Here is a 23,501-nt window from a genome sequence, read left to right on the forward strand (position 1 = left end):
CTAATACATCTTTGAAGCTTGTGTTCAGTTCAATTTTCTTGCCCAGGGCACTGTAGGAAAGAAGCAAAATAATAATGATGGAGACTGATTGCAGGGGAATATGTCAGCAAGTGGAACATCTGTGTGCTTGGGGAAATGAACTGCAAAAAACTGAATATTGAAACTAGTAGTTGTCAAAATTATTTTCCTCAAACCCCACATGCTCGCATTTAGTTTTTTAATAAATATTATTTACTCAGTAGGAGAGGAGAGAGTCAACATCCATCACCAGACATTTGGCAGTAATTCTAAATGTCTTTGTTGAGAAAAGCACATTGTTGAGGAAACAGCTTTGCTGAGGAAAGCACAACCTGGGAAATGGATTCTGTGCAGCCTCTGTTCTCCAGTGGTCTCAGGCCATCTCACATCCAGAGAAATGAATTAGCTCCCTAGTTTATTTTATGTTTATAATTACAGTATTACATAAAACATTTTTGGGAAGCAGGAGAATCCCATCCATCAGCCATGTGGGCCCTAAGCTGCACTTTCTTGACTCCACTCTTTTGCAGCCAATGATTCAATTGAATTATAGAATGTACCTAAAATTAGCAAAGAGGTATCTCATCCCACTCAGATTTCATTTGGGCTTAGAGAAGTAAGGCATCAGGGTACACGCACACAGGAGTGGAGCAGAGAACTAGGTTCTGCAACCAGCTCTGCATCAGCAAGATTGCTTCTTTGTGATCTTGGATAAGCCACCATGGTCTTCTGCCTTAGGTTGATTGTCTTATTTTTAAATAAAATTCTATTGAAGCATATTATTCATACATGAATATACTTAATTAATATGAGTATAGTAATATGAGTATAGTATAGTAATATGAAACAAACATGCATATCATCATACAGTGCTCCTGAACATCAGTCCACAACCAACACCTTGCATTTGTTATAGGCTGTGAAAAAAGATCGTCAAAATATTACTACTAACTATAGCCCATTTCTTACATTTGGTATATTTTCTCCACCTGATTATTAACACCCTGTATTAGTAGTATACATTTGTTAGAGTTCATAAAAGAATATTTTCATATTTGTCCTGTTAACCACAGTCCATCTTTCACCACTGGATTCTCTGTGTTATACAGTCTCATGTTTTGAACAATCCATTCAAAGTGCACCCTCAGTGCATCTCATTTTATCAGAGAGTAGTGCTGTCATCCCCTTAGTCAATATTAGAACATTTCCATTACTCCAAAAGAAAAATTCCATACCTGCTATCCCCCCTATGGTTGTTTTTTAAAATTGGTATATCTTCTTTGTCTTTGCTGCAAAAATATTACAATATTACTATCATCCATAAGTTTCATTAGTTATAATTTTCCCATGCATCAACACATTCTTAACACTTTGCAAAAGAAGAATACTCTTATATTTATACTATTAACCACAATCTTGATCCACCACTGAAATTGCTGTGTTACACATACCCTTGATTATTCTCTAGTTTCCTTTCAATTGACATTTACATCCACCAATTACCCCTTTCAGCCACAATCTCATTTACAAATCCACAGTGATAGTTAGACTCACTATAATGTGTTACCATCAACTCTATTCATTTCCATCGTTCTACAATAAACCTTATTAAAAATTCTACGTATATTGTGTATCAGCACCCATTCTCAACCCACATTCTATTTCCTAGTCACATATACTCTAGAGTTTACTTCTGTGAGTTCACTACTCATATTTAGTTCATATTAGTGAGACCATACAATATTTGTACTTTTGTGTCTGGCTTATTTCACTGAACATAATGTCTTCTAGGTTCATCAACGTTGTCATATGTATCCTGACTTAATTTCTTCTTACAGTTGAATAGTATTCCATTTATATATACACCACATTTTGTTTAGCCATTCATTGGTTGGTGGATATTTGGGCTGGTTCCATATTTCAGGAATTATGTAATGCTGCTATGAACCTTGGTGTGCAGATGTCAGTTCATGTCCTTGCTTTCAGTTCTCCTGAATATATTTCTAGTAATGGGAATGCTGGATCATATTGCAGTCTATATTCAGCTTCTTGAAATACTGTCAAACTGTCTTCCACAGGGGTTGCACCATTGTACATTCCCACTATAGAAGTGTTCCTATTTCTCCACATAATTTCCAGGACTTGTAGTTTTCTGAGTTTTTTCGATGATGGTCATTCTATACGGTAGCTCATTATAGTTTCAATCTGCATTTCTCTAGTAGCTTGTTATGTTTACTGTTTTTTCATGTGTTTTTTGGCCATTTGTATTTCCTCTTTGGAAAAATTCCTATTCAAGTTTTTTTGCCCAGTTTTTAATTTGGTGGCTTGTCTTTTTTATCATTGAGTTGTATGATCTCTTTATAGAACATGGATATCAAACCCTTGTCAGATAAGTGGATTCCAAAATTTTCTTTGAGTAGATTGATTTTTTACTTTCTTTCCAGTCTTTTTTTTTTAGATGTTTTATTTTTATTTATTCCACCCCCCCCCCCCCGCCGCCAGTTGTCTGTTCTCTGTGTCCATTTGCTGCATGTTTTTGTTTTTGTCCGCTTCTGTTATCAGCGGCACGGGAATCTGTTTCTTTTTGTGGCGTCATCTTGTTGTGTCAGCTCTCCGTGTGTGCGCGTCATTCTTGGGCAGGCTGCACTTTCTTTCGTGCTGGGTGACTCTCCTTACGGGGTGCACTCCTTGCACATGGGGCTCCCCTACGCGGGGGGCACCCCTGCGTGGCATGGCACTCCCTGCACACATCAGCACTGCGCATGGGCCAGCTCCACACAGGTCAAGGAGACCCGGGGTTTGAACTGAGGACCTCCCATGTGGTAGACGGATACCCTATCCACTGGGCCAAGTCTGCTTCCCTTCAAAGTCTTTTGAAGAACAAAAATGTTTAATTTTGAAGGGGACCCATTATCTATTTTTTCTTTCATTTTTCATGCTTCAGGAGTAAGTTGTAAGAAACTACTGCCTATCCACAACATCTTGAAGATGTTTGCCCACGTTTTCTTCTTGTTTAATGGCTGTGACTTCTATTTTTAGAGTCTTGATCCATTTTGAGTTAATTTTTAAAGAAGGTATGTGATAGGGGTCTTCTTTCTTTCCTTTGGATATGGATATACCTTTCTCCCAGCACCATGTATTGAACAGATTGTTCTAGCCCAACTGGGAGGGCTTGACAGCCTTTTCAAAAATCACTTGACAGTAGATGTAAGGGTCTATTTCTTAGTTCTCTATTTGGTTCCATTTGTCAATATATCTATCTTTATGCCAGTACCATGCTCTTTTCACTACTGTAGCTAAGTAAGTTACTTTAAAGTTAGGAAGTGAGAATCCTCCAAATTTGGCCATTCAGGGCCCCTTACCCATCCAAATAAATTTGATAATTGCCTTTTCCATTTCTGTTTAAAGAAAGACTGTTGAAGTTTTTATTGGCATTACATTGAATCTGTAAATCAGTTTGGGTAGAATGGTCATCTTAATGATAATTAGTCTTCCAACCCATGAACATGAAATGTCCTTCTATTTTTTTTAGGTATTCTTTGGCTTCTTTTAGCAATGTTTTGTATTTTCTGAATATAGGTAATTTATGTCCTTGGTTAAATTTATTCCTAAGTATTTGAATCCTTTAGTCGCTATTACAGATGGAATTTTTTTCTGACTTCCTCCTCAGATAGTTCATCAGAAGTGTACAGAAACACTACTGATTTTCACATGTTGATCTTGATCCTGCCACTTTGCTGAATTTGTCTATTAGTTCCAGTAGCTTTATTTTGGATTTGGGGGGATTTTCTAGATATAGGATCATATCATCAGTGAATAGTGACAGTTTTATTTCTTTCTTTAAATTTTGGGTCCCATTTATTTCTGTATCTTGCCTAATTTCTCTAGTTAGAACTACTAGCACAATATTGAATAACAGTGGTAATAGTGGGCATACTGTCTGGTTCCCAATCTCAACAGAAAAGCTTTCATTCTTTTACTCTTCTTGTCTGCAGAGCCCCAAAGCAGGTCCTTCCTTTGTTGATTTGTGAGAGAGTTGAGCCCTGCCTACCTATTCTGGTGCCATCTTATGGGAATTCCTAGGAATCTTAGGTTGCTTGTCTTTTGAATGATGGGGTCAAATTAGATAATCTCCCTCATCCCTGGTAGCTCTAACCCTCTGGTGTTGGACTCAGGCTAACACTGGAGACACAGACTCATTGGGCTCATCTTCAAGTTTTCATTGCTCTAACGATAGATAGATCACTTGCTGGAGAGTCAGGAAAACATCTTGGGAATTTCCCCAGACATACTTCAGAGAAGCATAACAGAGGAGCCCTTTACACTGTTTCTGCCTATTATTCCTGAAGAATTTTTATTTCTCTAGGCAAGAAATAACGGTTTTAAGAACAACTTCAAAAATGTCCCCATATCACATCTCTTCTTCCTTCTCCCTGCCCTCAGCAACTACCATGGCCACTTGCTCCACCTCAATGCTACAATTTCTTCTAATACTAGTCACAATAGTTTTATAGTAGAATATCAGTAAGCCCACTCTAATCCATATTTTATCCTCCATTCTGTGGACCCTGGGATGGTGATGTCCACTTCACCTCTAGATCAAGAGGACGCTTAGATTATACATGGATGATGGATGCAATTCCTCTGCTTGTAGTTGTTGGCACTCTTGATTCCCTGGTGTGGTGTTTGACCATCTTCACCTGCCTGTTAGCTGATCTTGGTAAGTCCAATGAACCAGAGAGTAGGAGTTGCAACTCTGCTGAGGCTCAGGGCCCAGCTGACACATGGGCAGTCCAGAGATTCAAGTCCCCTAAGTATACACCATCCCTAGCACCAACCACAGGTTCAGTAAAAGTGAAAGAAGAGGAAGGTCACACCTGAGTCCAGCTCCATCACTCTCAGGAGCACAAATTCCAAAGCAGGGCCCTCTGACATGACACAGAATCATAAATTCATCTGCCATGACCATATACCCTGTGGATCTCCATAGCTTTCAGGAGAACCAGCACCTAGGGTTGTATCTACTTTGGCTCTCTCTGGGGTCCTGCTGAGGTGTGCATAAGCATGATCCCTCTGATGACCTCCTGACTCTTTTTGGAAGACTCTTAGCCATATAAACTCATTTGTCTTTGCCATTTCCCCCTTTATTCAAAGTCAAAAAGCAGTTTTTAACACTTGACCCAATATGTAGGCTGAGATATTCTGTTGGTCTGAAATGACCCTTTTATTCAAAGGTCTCTTTCTAGTTGCATCACCAGTTAGTGATTGGTAGTAATCCCTTAGCGCCAGGGAGGCACATCCCCAGGAGTCATGCCCATGCTAGGGGGAAGGTAATGCATTTACATTCTGAGTTTGGCTTAGAGAGTGGCCACATTTGCACAACATGGAGGCTCTCAGGAGGTAACTCTTAGGCACCCTGCGGCTCTAGGCCTTGTTCATATTTCAGGCACACAGACTCACAAGCATAGTCATCAGTATCAAGGGCTCATTATTGGACCATCTTTCCTTGTTGGTCTTTGCCACTGCACTTGGGGGATTATTGTTGTTCCATTGGGGAATGTGACCAAAAAAGCTCCCCTGGGTAGGAATTCAGCACTCCCTCAGTTGATGTTTGTAACTATAACTGCTCTAAAAATGCCCAACATTTATCAGAACATTTTTATGTCCCCTATATACATGCCCTGGAGAACTCCTCCCCCCACCCATGTGTCCCCCATCAATAACACCCCACACCAGTGTCCCTCCCCTGCCATAGTTGAACCTCTCTGTGGTCCAAAACTTCTTCAACAATGAAGCCTAGTATATTGCTAAATTAGGTAATGGGAAATTAAAATATAGTGATGGGTTTAAAGTTTAGAAATAGAATACATAATAATTTAGAAATACTAACATAAAGTAAAAATAAATTGATATATTAATAAAATGAAAAATATTATAAAGCTTTGTTTCAAACATTTTACCTTTCATCACTATAATAGGTGTTGCCCTGCATGTACAGTGGTAAGGACCTTTCTTTCATTTCTTCCTCAGTGCCTACATACTTTCTTTTTTTTTTTTAATTTTTAATTTTGTCTTCAAAAAAGTTTTAGAATACAGTAATTCACATACATGATATAGGGGATTCCCATATATCCAACATCAAACCCTTTTCCCCTTTCCCCAGCAATGATCTTTTTACATGTTCATGTTATTTTTGCTGTAGCTGATGTACGGATTTTGAAACATAGCTATGAAACATGTTTCCATTTTGGTTTACATTATGGTTTATATTTTAGACTGTACAAAATGGTAAGGAACACTTCTTCTCTTCTGCTTCTGGAGGGCCAACTCATAGCAGGCAAGAAAGCTGTGAAAGAGACTTGGGGTGCTGCCAAGCCCTCCCTCCCACAGTGCCAATAGGATATAGGGCCCAAGAACTCTGCTAACAGCTGGCTGGGTGTTAATTTTGAGCCATTTGCAGGTGCTTTGAGAAACTGTGCTCTCTAGGTGAAGAAAATCCACACACATACGAAAACATACTCTCCACCTATTCACTGACCCTTTGCAGATCACTGCAGTCTCTTAATCATTCTTCCAAAACTTAAACTATAACATGGCTATTATAATACATCCATTTAAATTTAAACATTGGAGGCACTATTTTCAAGCTCCTTGGAATGTAGATTGACAATCATGGCCAGCCTTTGACTTCTTCATAAAAGTCTATGTTTATGATTTCCATAATCTATTTTTGAATGATAAATAACCCTCAAAGCTTAGAGACTTAAAACAATGATTTCTTAAGTCTCATAATTTGATTAGTTGACAAGTCTCACATGGTCTTATAAATATGGGTGCATTCAGCTGGAGGGCTGGCTGTGGAGTGGGGGCCTCTGTGGCTTCTGATCCTCCAGTAGGCTAGATCAGCTTTCTTACATGGTGGCTTCAGGGCAGCATTTCAAAGGAGTAAAGTGAAGCAGCAAGTCTTCTTATGGCCAAATCTCAAAAGTTGTACAACATTTCTTCTGCCACATTACATTGGTCAAAGCAAGTCACAAGACCAGATCAGATTCAGGGAGCAAGAAATGGACTCAATCCTTGGTGGGAGAAGCAGCACAGTCACATTGCAAAGTGACATTTGTACAGGGTTTGGAGAGATTGTTGCAGCCCTCTTTGCCACCATCTAGCACAGATGGCTTTTAAATAAGAAACACAAAATGTTTTCACTATAGAAAAAGTAGAATGTTATCAATAATTATCAATAAGGAAATAAAAACCCATCACCCAAAGAGAACAACTGTTCATATGATTAGTGAAAGTACTCCAAGCATGTTTCTGTATACCTTTATATCAAGTCAAAAAAAATAGTTTATGCCCTGATTTTTATAACCTAACGATACATCCCAAACACTTTTTCATAATGTACCTGTCTAATATTTCATATATTAATTATATCATAATTTATTTAAATATTTTGGACTTCCCTATCACTATAAATAATAAATAAAATTTATAGTATAAATCTTTGTGCATATCTCTGATTATTCTTTTAAGATTAAGGGGAAGTGATTGTGGTTCAAGCAATTGAGCTCCCGTCAACCACATAGGAGGTCCTTAGTTCAGTTCCTGGTGCCTCCTAAAGAAGACAGCAGGTGACATGATGGGCAGGCATGGCAAAACTGCACAACAAGAGACACAAGAAAAAGACATAATGAGAGACACAACAAAACAGAGTGCAGGTGTTCCTGGTATCTCCTAAAGAGGACGAGCAGTAACTCCACTCTAATCCATATTTTTTTCCTCCATCCTGAGGACCCTGGGATGGCGATGTCCACTCCACCTCTAAATTGAGAGGGGGTTTAGATTCCATATGGCTGATGGATACAATTCTTTTGCTTACATTGTAGACTCTCTCAGTTCCCTGGTGTGGTGTTTGACCATCCTCACCTTTCTATTAGCTGACCTGGGTAAGTCCAATGAACGGGAGAGTAGGTGTTGCAACTCTGCTAAGGCTCAGGTCCTATCTGGCACATAGACAGTCCAGAGATTCAAGTCTCCTGAGCATACACCAACCCCAGCACCAACCACAGGTTCAATAAAAGTGACAGAGGAGGCATGTGTAGAGAGGTCACATCTGAGTCCAACTCCATCACACTCAGGAGCACAAATTCCAAAGTAGGGCCCACTGGCAAGGCACTGAACTTCAGAGTCATCTGTCATGACTGTAGGACTTGGGTGTCTCTGTGGCCCTCAGGAGCACCACTACCTGGGGTTGTATCTACTTTGGTTGTTTCTGAGATCCTGCTGAGACGTGCATAAGTGCAATTCCTCTGATGACCTCCTGACTCATTTTGAAGTCTCTTAGCCATATAAATGCATTTGTCTTTACCATTTCCCCCTTTCATTCAAGGTCATTTTCTAGTTGCATCACCAGCTGGTACTTGGTAGTAATCCCTCAGCACCAGGGAGGCTCATCTCCAGGAATCATGTCCCATGCTGGGGGAAGGTAATGCATTTACATGCTGAGTTTAACTTAAAGAGTGGCCACATTTGAGCAACATGGAGGCTCTCAGGAGGTAACTCTTAGACACCTGCGGCTCTCAGCCTAGTTGAAATTTCAGGCACACAGACTCATAAGCATAGTCATCAGTATCAAGGGCCCATTAGAGTGGACTTACTGGTATTCTACAATAGAATTATTATGACTTTAACAATGAAAGAAATTATATCATTGATATGGAGACAGTGGCCACTGGAGTTGCTGAAGGCAGGGAGAGGGAAAAGGAGGTGTGATATTCGGGCATTTTCAGGACTTGGAGTTGTTCTGAATGATATTGCAGGGACATATGCAGGACATTATACATCCTACCATAACCCACTGAATGGACTGGGAGAGAGTGTAAACTACAATGTAAACTATAATCCATGTTGTGTAGCAGTGCTCCAAGATGTACTCATCAAATGCAGTGAATGTGTCATACTGATAAGGGGAGTTTTTGATATGGAAAGTGTAGAGGGTGTGGGAAGTGGGTAAATAGGAACCTCTTATATTTTTTAATGTGACATTTTGTGTGATCTATGTATCTTTAAAAAACATAATAATAAAAAATTGAAGAAAAAAAAAGATACCCGTTAGTTTTTCAGTGGGTCTGGAAGCAAACACAGTATGCATCTGAGCTTAAGAAAAACTTGCTAACATCACTACAGGGAAACAGATAATGAATGATCAGCACACATACAGATTCAATAAATGAGACAGAACTTTGTTTAAAAAGGCTGGCGTGACAGGCAGGTGAGGTGAGCCATGGTGACAAGATGATGCAACAAGTGACACAAGAGGAAAAACATAACAAGACACAACAAAGAAGGGAACAGAAGTGGTTTGAGTGATTAGGCACCTCCACCCCACGTCGGAGGTCCCGGGTTCAGTTCCTGTTGCTTCCTAAAGAAACAAAGAAGATGAGCAAACACAGCAAGTGCAAACAATGAGGAGCTGGGGAAAGATAAATAAATAAAATAAATCTTAAAAAAAAGATTAAATCTATCAAGTGGAATTGCTGGGTCAAAAGAAATATATATTTTAACACTTTGAGATGTTTTGCCAATTGACCTCCCATAAAAAATGTTGTCATCTCCCACCAGAAGAATACAAGGAATCTTTTGTTTTCCCTTATTTGTAACACTGGATGAATCTGAAAAAAAACCTGACATTCTTAACTATTTTTAAAGTATATATCATTGTCAATTAATGATTGAACATTTTCTTTATTTTCATCAGCCATTTTATTGCCCATCAACCTAAGATACCACCGGTTCCTTGCTCTGGAAATATCGAGAAGAGGAAATGGAAAAGAAAGGTAATGGAAAACCCTTTCCTTCATTGTAGCTATAGTAGCTGGTCTCTTATTTCTAAAGGCAATTATATATATATATATTGCAAGTATAAATGTGAGTGCTTAAAAGTAATAACAAGAATTATGGCTCACTAGCCAGAGAAACCAAGTCAAAGGAGAAGAAAGAAGGGAGGGACGGAGGGAGGGACGGAAGGAGGGAGGGAGGAAAGAAGGTTGCTTGTTCATGAGAAAAGGAAAAAGAGGGGGAAAAGAAAATTAGAATTAAATTTACAACCAGAACTGAATAGAAAGATTTGGGAAGTTAATGTTGGCTGGAGAACACAGGGTGTGAGAACCAGGAAGACTGGGCAATCCATTACTTAATCTGGAGTATGTCTGGGATGACACTTTCAACCAAGCTCAGAGATTGTCCCTGGAAAAATGAGAAAGGGTCCTGAATTTTCATTGTACATTTCAGCAACATGAGAGAGATTAGCTTGCTCTCCAATTGAAGAAAAAAAGAAAAAGAAAGATAATAAAATTCTTAGAACAACATCCATCCATTTATTTATTCAACCAATCCAATAACTACTTGGCATTTCTACATGCCAGACATTGTGTGAGTGCTGGAGGTATATAGAAGAGTTAAGAAATGATTTTTGCTCCCAAATTACTTAAAATATAGTAAAGCATCACAGGGAAGAGAAACACCTTGTCAGGGAAAAAGTTGGTTGTGCAGACAATGAGCCTAAGATGTACCCACAGTGAGACTCCAATATGCCTAACATTTTAACCTATGTGTAGCATTAATCTTGTCTCACTAGCATCTTGCTAGTTAGAAGCATGACTCTTCTCTAACGCCATAACTTAATGATAGGCAACATCTTAATCCAGAATCTCCCAAGGTATGTTTGTTCTCAAACCATTACCAATACCAAAGAGAATTCCAAGCTCAGCCAAACACTTTGCCAGAGCCAGTCTCCAACCATGAGCCACTAATCCTAGGTGTTGAACCAATGTCACCCAGGCTAGACTCTTCCTCCTAGTGATCACCATTTGGGATTTCGGTATCCTTTTGTACCAGTGGAACTCTATCAAGACTATCTCAATCCTAAAACATCATCTCTAAAGAATCATCTCAGTCCTAGAAGTCTGATTCTACATATAAATTTCTAAAGAGTTTGAACTTCAAAAGGAATGTGTTGGAGTCTATCCATTTCCTCTCAGGAACCTCTTTGGCCATTTGCAAATTTCCTACAATTCTTCCAGTGACTAGTTTAGCATTCCAGGAATCTCTAGAGTAGAATGAATCAGAAAATAGCCAAATGTTCCCAAAATCTATTTTCAATTTCTACTTACACAGGAAGATTATATGTACCAGCTTCCCTTTCAGTTATATTGGAGACATCTAACTATTGCTGGTTGATGAATATGGGCAGAAATTGAATCTGCCAATTCCAGTTCCAGTGCCTAAAATCTTCAGGGAAATCTATTCTTCCTGGCCAGTGAGAAGTAGAAGTTTGGAAAGAGTTCAAGTCCCTGAACAACTCCTGTACAGAGGATCAACCTACCCCCAGACCAGTTGCAAAACACACACACACTCACACATGCACACACACTCTGCATGTGCACTTGCACATACTGAATGGTAACTTGAGCCAAAATATAAACCCTACTGAGTTAAGACACTTGGATTTAGGTGTTCTTTGTCTCAATGGCTAGTACCCTTTCTCTAGGGCAGTTTGCATAATAAAGGGCATTGAAGCCTCTATGGAATTGTCAAACTATATATTATCCATCATTTACTACATGAAAAAGCCAGGTTATAAAACAGAATTTTCAGAATTATAGGATTTTATTTTTGAAATTATATATATATATATATGGATGTGTGTGTGTGTGTGTATATATATATAAATGTCTATGGCATCTAGTGAAGGAAAACTTCATTTATTTTGTTGCTGCACAATATTTAACCTTTTCCTAATCTATGCAGACACAGAATATTATGTTAGAATTTATCTTGAATCAATAAACTCTAAAACTAAGCTTGTGTTTATTCTTGATTTATCTGCATTTTATTTTGTTTAATTCTCACAATAAATCAATGAAGTATTATTTTCACTCCCATTGTGCAGGTGAGGAGATGGAATGTTTGCAGATTGTTAAGTAATCTGCCCCAGGTCACCCAGGCAGCAAGTGGTGGAACCAGTATTCCAGTCAAAAACAGCCTGACTCCAGAGCACACACTCTTAACCACTCTCTTAGGCCATGAGACTTACAGAAAGGAGAAAGTAGCATTTTAACTGTTACTGAGAGCCTATCATTATATGGGCTCTTTCAGAAACAATATCTCATTTAAGGCCCATTCTAATGATGATTTGATTCAGTGATTATAAAGAGATTAGACAGCACCTGGTATGGGGAAATACTATCAACACAGAGGTATATTATAGGTTGGCCACTGTGGAATGCAAAAAATAAAAATAAAAAATAAACAAACGCTCTTTAGGTTTTAGAAAGCAACATTCACTAATCATTTATATTAACTGCTTGCTGTATATGCTCAATTACCAGGCAGCATAACAATGACAATGTCATTAAAATGTATATAAATCTATATTATTGTAGATTTTAACTGACTGAAACAGCAATTATCTCTGTGTACGTACACACACACATAAACACATATATGCACACACACTCAGCCTCCTTTGTCCCAGATCAGCCCAGGTCTTCTCTTACCACTTTAAAGAATTAAAGGGCACATGGCCTGTAAACTACCTAACTTATAGTAGACCCTTATTTCACAGATAAATGGAGTTTTTTTTCAGAAAAGCACTGATTGCCCCCAGATATTGGTTCCTTTGAGGGCTAAAGAGACCCATGGGAGTTATGGTCATGGCCGATGGGGTTAACTACCAGGGCAGATGGCCCCTCTTTGGAAATGGTGTTTATGTGTGATGAATCTGGACTCAGATGGGATCTCCCTTCATAACACTTTCATGCTAATGTGCTGGAGGTGCAGTTAATGCTGGGGTTTAAGATATATTTAGGGGATTTGAATCTCTGGACTGACAATGTGATAGCCAGGTCCTGAGCCTCAACAGACTCCAGCACCTACAATCTGATTTATTGGACTTACCACACTCAGCTAAGATGGAGTTGAAGAAGGACAACCACCACACCATGGAGCCTAGAGTGATTACAACTGAAAATGGGAGGATTGCATCCAGCATCCATGTGGAATCTGAGCCTCCTCTTGACATAGAGGTGCAATGGACACAACCAATCCAATGTCCACATAGAAAAGGTGGCATTGGATTGGGAAAAGTGGACATGGTGGACGATGGGTATGGGGAAAGGCAGGAAGAGATGAGAGGTGGAGGCGTCTTTGGGACATGGAGCTGCCCTGGATGGTGCTTCAGAGGTAATCACTGGACATTGTAAATCCTCACAGGGCCCACTGGATGGAATGGAGGAGAGTATGGGCCATGATATGGACCATTGTCTATGAGGTGCAGAGGTGCCCAAAGATGTACTTACCAAATCCAATGGATGTGTCATGATGATGGGAACGAGTGTTGTTGGGGGGGGGGAGAGGGGGGGGGTGGGGGGGTGGGGTTGAATGGGACCTCACATATATATTTTTAATGTAATATTATTACAAAGTCAATAAAAAAAAAAAAAAAGAAAAGCACTGATTGCATAGTCAAATGGTTAGGCATCTACACCTAGGAATATGGCAGGAATTATAGTACCAAAAACTTTTTTGATAGCTCACTAACTTGACCCCCATTTTTCTTGGGAGTAGGGGTAGTTTCCACTGGTCTGTCCTGTCTTAGTGTCTCCTGTCAGTTTCTACCTGGACCCATTCCCTTCCTCAATCAGCACCCTGGAATACTCCATTGCTTCTCTTTAGACAGGACACAGATCCAGGAAGATAGTATAAGAGATGGGGAGGAGAACACTGAGCTTGGAAGGCTGCCATGGCTGATGATCCCAGGATGAATTTTCTAATGAAAGCTTTGTCCATGTCACCATTAAACCACCCCACTGGTACCCTGTACACTTCCAGAGAAATCCATCTGCCTGTGCCTCCTCTAGCCTCTGCCATACCCCTCCTATTTGTTTTTACTTCCTCTTCTTTATTCTCTCCTTTTCCATGACTATCTTCTTTCATTACCATTTCCCCAGTGTCCCTCCCTGTAATCATTCTCTATTCAGTATGGCTATCTCTCACCTCTGCTTTTGTTTGTATCCAACAATTAACCTGTTGGCCAAATATCACCACAAGTAGTCTTACAATGAATAATGTCAAGAACATAACTGTTACCCTTATATATTTTTCAGCATTCCAAAGGATAATAGCCATGGACCAATTCATTCAACCACTCTGGGGGTACTTTTTTGGCCACTGGAATGCAAATTTTTTTCTTTAGTAGATTGGTATCTGATTGGAACATTGTTGAGTAAGGATCTTTTATGATTTCACAGCTAATTTAAAGCATCAAGTCATCAAGTATTACAGACTCATTTTTTTTTACTTACCTGATGATACAGAACTCTGCAGTCTTAGTCAGGTACCTTCGCAATCCTTCAGCAAATTCTAAGATCCTGTTTCTCTTGGTGTGGAGTGAGTTGCTACAACAGTATATCATGGGAACACAGGTTCAGGGCACAACAGAAACTTTCAACAAATGATCCCTTCATTGTACAGAGTAGAGTCCAGAAAGGGCAACTCTCCTTGTCATTTACATAGTACAAAGAGTCCAAAAAAGTAGGGGAAGAAGTCCCATCATGTCCTATCTCCTGAAGTCACCAAAAACTATTCTAGGGCAGGGAGGATAGATGGTAACTCTACACGCTCCATTTCACACTGGAAAAGAAAGACCAATCTACACTGATTGAGTGTGGCTTTTATCCATCTCAAGGGGAGGGGGCCCTGCCACTGAAAATTCCTGTTCTGATAAGCAGCTGGGGCTGCTTGCTCCCAGTTTCCAGGTTTAAGATCTGACATCTCCACCAGGTTGTGGAATGGCACTCGCTAGAAAAGGAGGTCTGGGGTAGTGGAAGGTCCAGGAGGAAAGATGGCAGCTTAGCATGTATTGGTGACTTGTCCAGAGAGGAGGTGGGGGTAGGTGAGGTTGGGGGGATGGCTACTTAACAGATGACTTTACTGCCCTACCACTTGGTTTTCCTTGCTATCCTATTATTTTTTTCTGACACATCATGGATTTTTGAAAAACTAAGCATTCATTCAAATGTAATTTACAAACTATAAACATGTATATTTGTAGTTTTATTATATTACAATCACTATAAAATATGCAAAAGCAAATAATGTTAAGAACAAGGAAAATAAAAATAGGAGCTATAATATATACTCCTTATAACCCACTGGATTACCTTGTGCACTTTAAAATTTTCTACATCACATTGAAGCCTTTGCTCCCATGTGCAAGGAAAGGCATAGGAAACCAGTGCTGTGCCTTAGTATAAGCTTTAACCTCAGACACTGTCAGTGCAGCTTTACCTTCCCAGCCTTTTTTTTCCCTTGTTGCCCTTACCCAGTCTCAGTTCCCCTTTTGAAGTCTAAGACATGTGCTAACGGTTTTTCAAATTTTATTTAAATAAAATAAAATAAAATGCAACATAATCAGTAGAAAGTTGGCTAGGGAGAGAATATAGAGAGGTTTAAAATTTACCTCCACATCTGGGTCGTTTGGAAAGGAGGGCACGCTTAGGAAGAGGGCAGCTCTAAGGAAGAGAAGAATATTTAAAGACCTACTTCATTTACTTACAAAGTTTGAAGGAACCCAAGCCTTCCCTCCACCTCTCTGTGCAGGATTTTCTGAACATTTTCCAGGAATAGGGACGGAAAAGCTCTATCGTGCAGTGGCTGATCCCAGGTAATAAGTGCCCTTATACCACAGAGAATAACTGTTAAACATGGGACGGTGGGGCTTTCTTCCCAAGTACAGGCAAGAAGCAAGGGGTATTATCTGTTACATTTTTAAAACAATAATAAAACTGAGTAAATGTTTAGTTTTTATTATCACCACACCCTGGCAATTCTAAATAATGTCAATGATAAAATATTCCTCCACAAAAACATTGTTGGTTAGTTCTAAAAGTTTGTGATTACTGCTGAGTTTAATAATTATATATACATATACACGTATCAGTAAGCTTCAAATATTTTTATTACTTATCTTTTAATATACATTGTTTTCTGTGTGGAAGTTCATTCAGAGGCCTTCCAGTTATAAAGTTGGCCTTCTGCATACTCAACCTCATCTATAATAAGCCTTTGTTTTCATAGGAAATTCATAACAGTTCAGAATTGTTTGCTTCATGAAGTTTGTGTCTTCAATTCTTGTAGATTGAATGGTTGGTACTAAAGAAACAATGAAAGCCCAATGATTGTAAAGATGAAGAAACAGAACTTGAGTTACTTTGATTTGGTTATTTTATATGAATAGTTGGATTTTTGCTTAAAATTTAAACCAATGAAACTGTTGGCAAACTGGGAAGTTTGATATTTTTGTTTTGTGAGTGCAGTTTAATTTATGAACAGTTTAATTCATAAATAAAATGTATTACTGAATTTCAATAATATCTTTAAAATTGAAATGTATTCTTTTTAATAGTTAATTTTTATTTTAAAACTAAAGAATGAATCAAGAAATTAATGATTACCATTAACTTTACATAATTATTGCTGAGAAGAATTTTGTCCTATAAGGGACAGTGGTATTAAAATTTACTCACTCTGGGTGTTAAATACCCCAGGCATACCACTGATTACAAGTATTCCTAAGGGGCGAGCGTCACTGTCCCTGCTGTCCAGGCATGTTTTAGCCAAAGAAAACTCTTGTGCAATCCTTTTTTTTCCTCTTTCCCTGCCATTCCCTGAAACTGACTAGTTGAAACTCAGTGCATTTCGGTTCCTGTTTCTAAACCAATGTCCTGCTGGTCATCCAATTACTTGTCTATCACTTTCTTTACCTAATCCCTGGGGACCAAAAAAATCTGATTTCTCCTCTTCTATTAGATTTTGTATGCTATTAGATCCATCTGTGTACTGGTTACTCTCATTTATATTTCTGGCCCGCTCCTTTCTCCTGAACCCCAGATTTGAATTCCCAACTCCTTGTGCCACATCTCTACCTGCATGTTTGTGAGGCATATCAAATACGACTGAATGCTCCCACCATATCTACTCTTCCCCCATAGTAAATGGCATCACTCTTCAACAAGTTGTTCAGAACAAAAAACCTTGATTTTTCACTACACTTTCTTTTCCATCCCATATTCAATCCATCATTAAACCTTATAGAGCCTCAACCTTCGAAATATAACCCAAATCTATCCTATCCCCCCTCCTTTCCTATAGAGACCTAGAACTCTGCACAAGCCTGTTGCCTTATTTCCATGCTTACCTCTTTTCCCTCTGCAGTCTCTTTTCCACAAATGGTGGCCAAAGTAAACTTTTAAAAATACAAATCATAACATGCTACTTCCCAGAGCAAAACACTCCAATAATTTCTTGTCAAATTTATAATAAAGTCCAAAGTCCTTACATGGGCTTAAAAGCACTATATAATCTGGGTCTGGTTATATCTCTGAAATATTTTCTGATTTCTGTTCCCCTTACTCACTCTGTTCTGGCCACACTGCCATTGCTGCTATTCCTTGAGACACCAACTATCTCCCTGCCTGTCTGATGCAAAGCACCAGAAATGGGTTGGCTCTTATAAATGGGTGTTACGTGAGGTAAAAGCTTACAGTTTCAAGACCATGAAAGGCCCACATCAAGGCACTATCAGGGAAGCTTTCTCACCAAAGTCAGTGACTGTTGATTCTGGGGTCCTGCCACATGGCAGAGATGGCTGCTGGTCTCTGTCTAGGTCTCTGCCTTCCCCTTCGGAAGCTACCATCTCCCAGAGCTCAGCTGTGGGCAACCAGGCATAGGGCTTGTTTTTACTGGGCCTCCTTTCTCAGTCTTGGCTGCTCTGCTTTCTTCCCAGTTCAGCTGCGAGCTATCAGGGATATGGCTCGTCTTTTCAGCCTTGAGCTACTCTGTGGGGCCAGCCTCTAAAGGGTCTCTTCCTTGCCTTTGGTCTCTGATGGTTCCAGATTCTAGGCCTTTCTCAGCCCTCAGGACTGTTTCTATTTTCCTGTAGTATCTCTTTCACATCCTCAGGATCAATATGGTAAAGCTCCGTTTTCCTGTGTGTGTGTGTCTCTCTCTGTCTCCATTTATACCAGCTCCAATAAGAGGGTGGAGACTCGACCTGAGTCATGCCTCACTGATGTACCCAATCAAAAGGGTTTAATGAACAACCAATCCATTGTCCACAGAGAAAATGTGGCATTGGTGTGGGAAGGGTGGCCATGGTGGCTGCTGGGTGCGGGGAATGGGAGGAAGAGATGAGATGGGGAGGCATTTTCGGGAGGTGGAGTTGTCCTGGGTGGTGCTTCACGGACAACTACGGGACATTGTAGATCCCCCCAGGGCCCACTGGATGGAACGTGGGAGAGTGTGGGCTATGATGTTGACCATTGACTATGGGGTGCAGTGATGCCCAGAGATGTACTTACCAGGTGCAATGGATGTGTCATGATGATGGGAGAGAGTGTTGCTGTGGGGGGAGTGGGGGGAGGGGCAGTGGGGTTGAATGGGACCTCATATTTTTTGAATGTAATATTTTTTAAAAAAATAAATTAAAAAATAAAAAAAAAACAAAAAAAACCCAAAAGGGTTTAATGAATTGATCTAAAGTGAATTTAAAGCAATCAAAGGGTACCACACCCACAGGAATAAATTAGTTTAAGAACATAATCCTTCTCTTTTGGGGATTCATAAAAGAACTACAAACTGTAGTTCTTCCCAGTCGCTTTTTCTTTAACATGGAACATTTGTCCCAGATTTTCATATGACTCACCCCTCCTTTCTTTAGGACATTGCTCACAAGTTACCTTTTCTGAAACACCTTTCCTGAAATTAGGTCCCTGAACTACTTTATATATAATAGTACAGCATCAAACTCTATTGCTTTACCTTGACTTATTTTTCTTTCATGAATTTTTCAATATTTGACATACTATATATTTGTTTATTCTATATATTTATCTCCCCATTAAAATGTCTCAAGAAAGCAAGGACCTTGTCCAATTTGGACACTGCTGGATCACTAGAGCTGGAATTGGTACAGAGAAGTTCTATAAATATTTTTTAAATTAACAAGTGAATTAATCCACCCAGCTTCTATACCAAATCCATATCTGCTGTCTCTCTTGTCCCTATCCCTCTTTCCTTTCCTCAGTTCCTATGTGGTAGTTGAGGAAGCATTCTTGATTTTTGCTGGTATCCCTCGGCTCCATTCTCAAAGTTGCCCACAAGAGATATGTAAAAGGAATAGCTATTCATCAAATGGCATCTTTAGGAAATGGGGCAGACAGGCTCGTGACAGCGAAGTAAAAGCCTAATGCTTGTATCTTTTTCTTCTTGAAACTTGATTCATTCATTGTCACCATGTGCCACACCCTCAAGGACTGCTATTCTAGCAGTCCTGCTCCTTTCAATTCCTTATTTACTATTCTAAAATCTAAAATGCTCTGAGAACTGTGATTTTTTTCCTAAGTTTGATGCAAACTCATTTAGAAAGAAAACTTGACATGCATCTTCTGTGCACATTTACACGTTTTACTGCAGATGTATTAATGTGTTAGATTACAGGCTGCTTCCAAGACCTCTTGGAAGTATAACATGATATTCAGAATTTGTGCTATCTCTAACTTCTAAAACCTGAAAAATTCTGAATTCTGAAATACATCTGGGTCCAAAGACTTTGGATGAAGAGATTATGAAGCTCCACTTGCTTTCCCAGCTACCTATGGTAGAAAGGGAAATCATGTTACCCAGAACTTAACAATGAAACAAGGAAAAATCTGCTTGAGCTTCCAGAGAAAATCTTGCTTCCAAAATGAAAGGGCAAAACCTCCGAAGAGAATGGCCTTGCCCCAGTCCTTCCTTCCTGCTCAGGGTCTGGGCTGAGGCTGTGATGCCTGTTACTGCGTGACTATGAGGAGACAAGGTCATAGATGAAATGTCAGTGAGCTGAGGATAATGGAGAAAGAGGGAAAAAGATTAGGCTAATTATGACCCTGGAGAGCATGTAAAGAACCCTGGAGGCATGCTTCATAGTAAACTTTGTCTTAAAGCCTGCTACCTGTCAATCAGCTTTCCTCTTACTTGCCCATAGATGGGATTAGCCAGGGATAATAAAATGGTCAATAAATAGGTGTCAACTAGGTCTCTCATTCAGCAGACCACAAAGAACATTTTCCTAGTGAAGGATCATTCAAGAGGCCTGAAATATGGGGCAGTCAACAGAAGGCTCAGCCTTATCAAGTTCCCAAGAAGAAAGCAGAGGTAAGAAGACAAAGGCAGGTGTACATTGGCAGTGAACCAGTGTAAAGGCAGCTGTTGCTTATCATGGGCACACTAAAGCTTATCACAGTGGTGTGTCACAGGTGCAACCCACCCAGCTGGCACAGTTCTTTGAAAATGTACTAGGGAGTGTGTTTGTGTGTGTGCTCATGTGTATGTATGCACATGTGCTGAAGGGATGCCCAAGGTCAATACCACAGGGTATAAAGCATCTTGCCTGACCAGTCTTTAGAGACCTATTCTGAACTTTTTAGTGAGTTTACTCTGCAGCCATCCTCCCTGCTTCTCCAAACTGCTACAAAGAGTTCCAGGCACCTCTTTACTGACACTACCGTTCCTTCCTCTTCACTCTCTAGAGACTATCCAAGTTTTCTTTTCACTTCCTTCCCAACCACTCCGAACATCAGAGACCTCAACTTCTTTTTGTTTTTCCTCCTAGCTCCAGGACACCACCTTTCTACAGGATGAAGCCTACCACTTGTCTCCTTCTCATCATCATCCCCCTTCTACAGCTGGCAATCCCAGGGAGTGCTCAGTGTACCTTAGACTCCAGTGTGGATACAAAGATAAAGGCCGTCCTCAGCGAACTGGGTAACAGACTGGAGGAAAGAGGTGGGAAGGAAGGGAATGGTGGGGGATGGCTACTTGCTCATGCCTCCTATTCCTAAACCCCAATCTCTTCTCTAACCCATCCCTACATCCCAATCTTTAATCAGCCTCTCAGCCCCAATCATCCTGCCCAGGTCTTTCTCCACTACCCACCTATTTTGGGATTTCTGGCTGAAAGTTCAAGTTTCCATGATGATGATATGATGATGATGATGACAATGATAGCTAGAATTTATGAGAACTCACTATGAATCAGCTATCATGCAAAACTTTACAGGATTATTCATTTAATTCTCACAACCACATTATGAAGTTAGTACAATTATTCATTTACAAATGAGGAAATTGAACCTTAAAAATATTAAGTAATTTGCTTCAAATCACATAGCTAGGGAATGGCCTGATTGGGGATAAAATCTCTTTGTGGTAGAAGAGGATTTGAAAGGGATTATGGGAGGAAGGGATCATGAACAATACCCCTTCCTCTCTCCTTCTCAGAGTATAAACACTCTGCTCCGATGAAGAAGCTCTCATGCTTCAGTGTCAAAAACACAGGCAGACTGTCCTCCTGCCCTGCAGGTGAGTAACACCATAAGGAAGAGTGGCTGGTAAAATGCCCGTATGCCCTCCCCATCCATGCCTTTTCTGCACATGTTCCCATCTCAGGATATAGTACCCTGGGGCTGAGTCACAGCCCCCAGTTCCCAGAGATCCCATACCAATCCTCATTTCCCTTAAGGATGCAATGGAAGGATTTTGGGTTTCTGCCTCTTCCCTTTCCTCCTTCCTCCCATGGCCCTGTATATCAGCCCTTCCTCTTCTCAATTGCCCTGTCATGTCACCCACCACTTCCCATGTACTTCATATCCCCTTCCCCATCTACTCCCCTGTTTGAGTGGGTAGGGATGAGCACAGAAGTGAATTAATCATATATCTCAGAACACCAAAACTCCCAGACCCCTCACTTTCAGGGACTTATATCTAATGTCTTTTAGTATTATTTTTTCTCCTCAAAATTGAGTTAGCTTTAAGTCCCATGTAACCTAAATCTACCCAAGGCTACATAGGGATGAAAGATGGCTATGGATGGAACTCTCTACTCTCATATCTAAGGGGTCTGATGTCCATGTCTCATGTGTTCTTATAGGGACCACAGTCACTGGTTGTTCTTGTGGCTATGCCTGTGGTTCCTGGGATGTCCGTGGGGAAAACACCTGCCACTGCCAGTGTGCTGTGATGGACTGGACCACTGCCCGCTGCTGTCACCTGTCCTGAGATGGAGGAGGCTGAGAACCCAATTTTGTAATCATGATCTGAACCCTGAAACTTGACTCAAATTGTGCATTCTCCACCAATCCCCCTTCCTTTTGTACAACTCTGCTTCATGGGTAATAAAAACAATATTTTTATCACTCTGTGTTTATTTCCTTGGTATACTTACTTCTGACTTGGGAAACTTCTGACCAGGGAATCTTTCCAGTGTTCCAGTTGCTCCTTCTCAGCCTGACATATAGGATGGGGCTGTGATGGGATAGTAAGAATATGTGGAGAATTGCCATCTCTTGATGTCTGTTGTGATTGACATCTCTTATGGGTGCAGTTGTGTCTTCCAAAAAGATATGTTCAAGTCCTAACTCCTGGTTCCATGAATATGACCATATTTGTAATAGAATCTTTGAAGATGTTATTAGCTAAAACAAGGCCAAACTTGATTAGGGTGGGCCCTTAATCCAATATGACTGGTATCCTTATAAGGAGGGGGAAAGTGTGCACAGATAGGAAGAAGCAAGGAAGGAGTCTCCCCTAGATTTCAGACTTCTAGCTTACAGAATTGTGAGACTATACATTTCTGTTGTTTTAAGCCATCCAGTCTCTAGAACTGTGTTGCCACAGCCCTAGCAAACAAAGACAACACCTTGATCCAATTTCCTCATTATTTAAAAAAAAGGTTAATGACTCCATGCCAGGCAAACTTCTTGTTACAAAAGCTAAAGAGAAATAAAATAGCATCCATGCCATTATGGAGCTCACCAGCTTGAAGAACAGTGAGATCTAAACTATGTACAGGAAGACTTTACAGCATATATGCAAGCAAAGATAGTTTTAAAGGAAATAATAGCTGGATTTTCAACTTCTATATGTACCCTTTCCTAAACTTATCTGCCTGAGATCTACTTTGATCAAATTGACTCCCTTCACCATTACCTTCTCCCATATAACAAAAGGAAAGCATAGCCTTTACCTGTGATTGAATCTTAGCTAGTTCCTAGCCCTGGGGTATAAAAATCCACAGACCAAACTACAGCAGGATATATATTCTTCTCAAGTGCACATGGATCATTCTCCAGGATAGACCACATGCTAGGTCACAGAACAACTCTCAATAAATTCATAAAGATTAAAACTATGCAATGAAATTTCTCTGACCACAATGGAAAGAACCTGGAAATCAATAAGGGGCAGAGAACCAGAATAGGGACAAAGATATGGAAGTTAAAAAAATACCCTCTTAGACAATCAGTGGGTCAAGGAGGAAATTGCTTAAGAAATCAATAACTATTTTGAAATGCATGAAAATGAAAACACAACATATCAAAGCCTAT

General features: G+C 39.9%; 1 protein-coding gene across 1 annotated transcript; it reads left to right on the plus strand.

Annotated features, from left to right (window-relative positions):
- The first annotated feature begins 20,567 nt into the window (after window positions 1-20,567).
- On the plus strand, window positions 20,568-22,307 carry RETNLB (resistin like beta). The gene is made up of 3 exons (XM_004479559.5): window positions 20,568-20,880; window positions 21,397-21,477; window positions 22,046-22,307. The coding sequence occupies exons 1-3, from the start codon at window positions 20,754-20,756 to the stop codon at window positions 22,171-22,173; spliced, it is 336 nt and encodes a 111-aa protein (XP_004479616.2). The 5' UTR covers window positions 20,568-20,753; the 3' UTR covers window positions 22,174-22,307.
- The last annotated feature ends 1,194 nt before the right edge of the window (window positions 22,308-23,501 follow it).

Source organism: Dasypus novemcinctus, chromosome 4, assembly GCF_030445035.2.
Source record: "Dasypus novemcinctus isolate mDasNov1 chromosome 4, mDasNov1.1.hap2, whole genome shotgun sequence".
In the NCBI taxonomy this organism is placed as follows: Eukaryota; Metazoa; Chordata; class Mammalia; order Cingulata; family Dasypodidae; genus Dasypus; species Dasypus novemcinctus.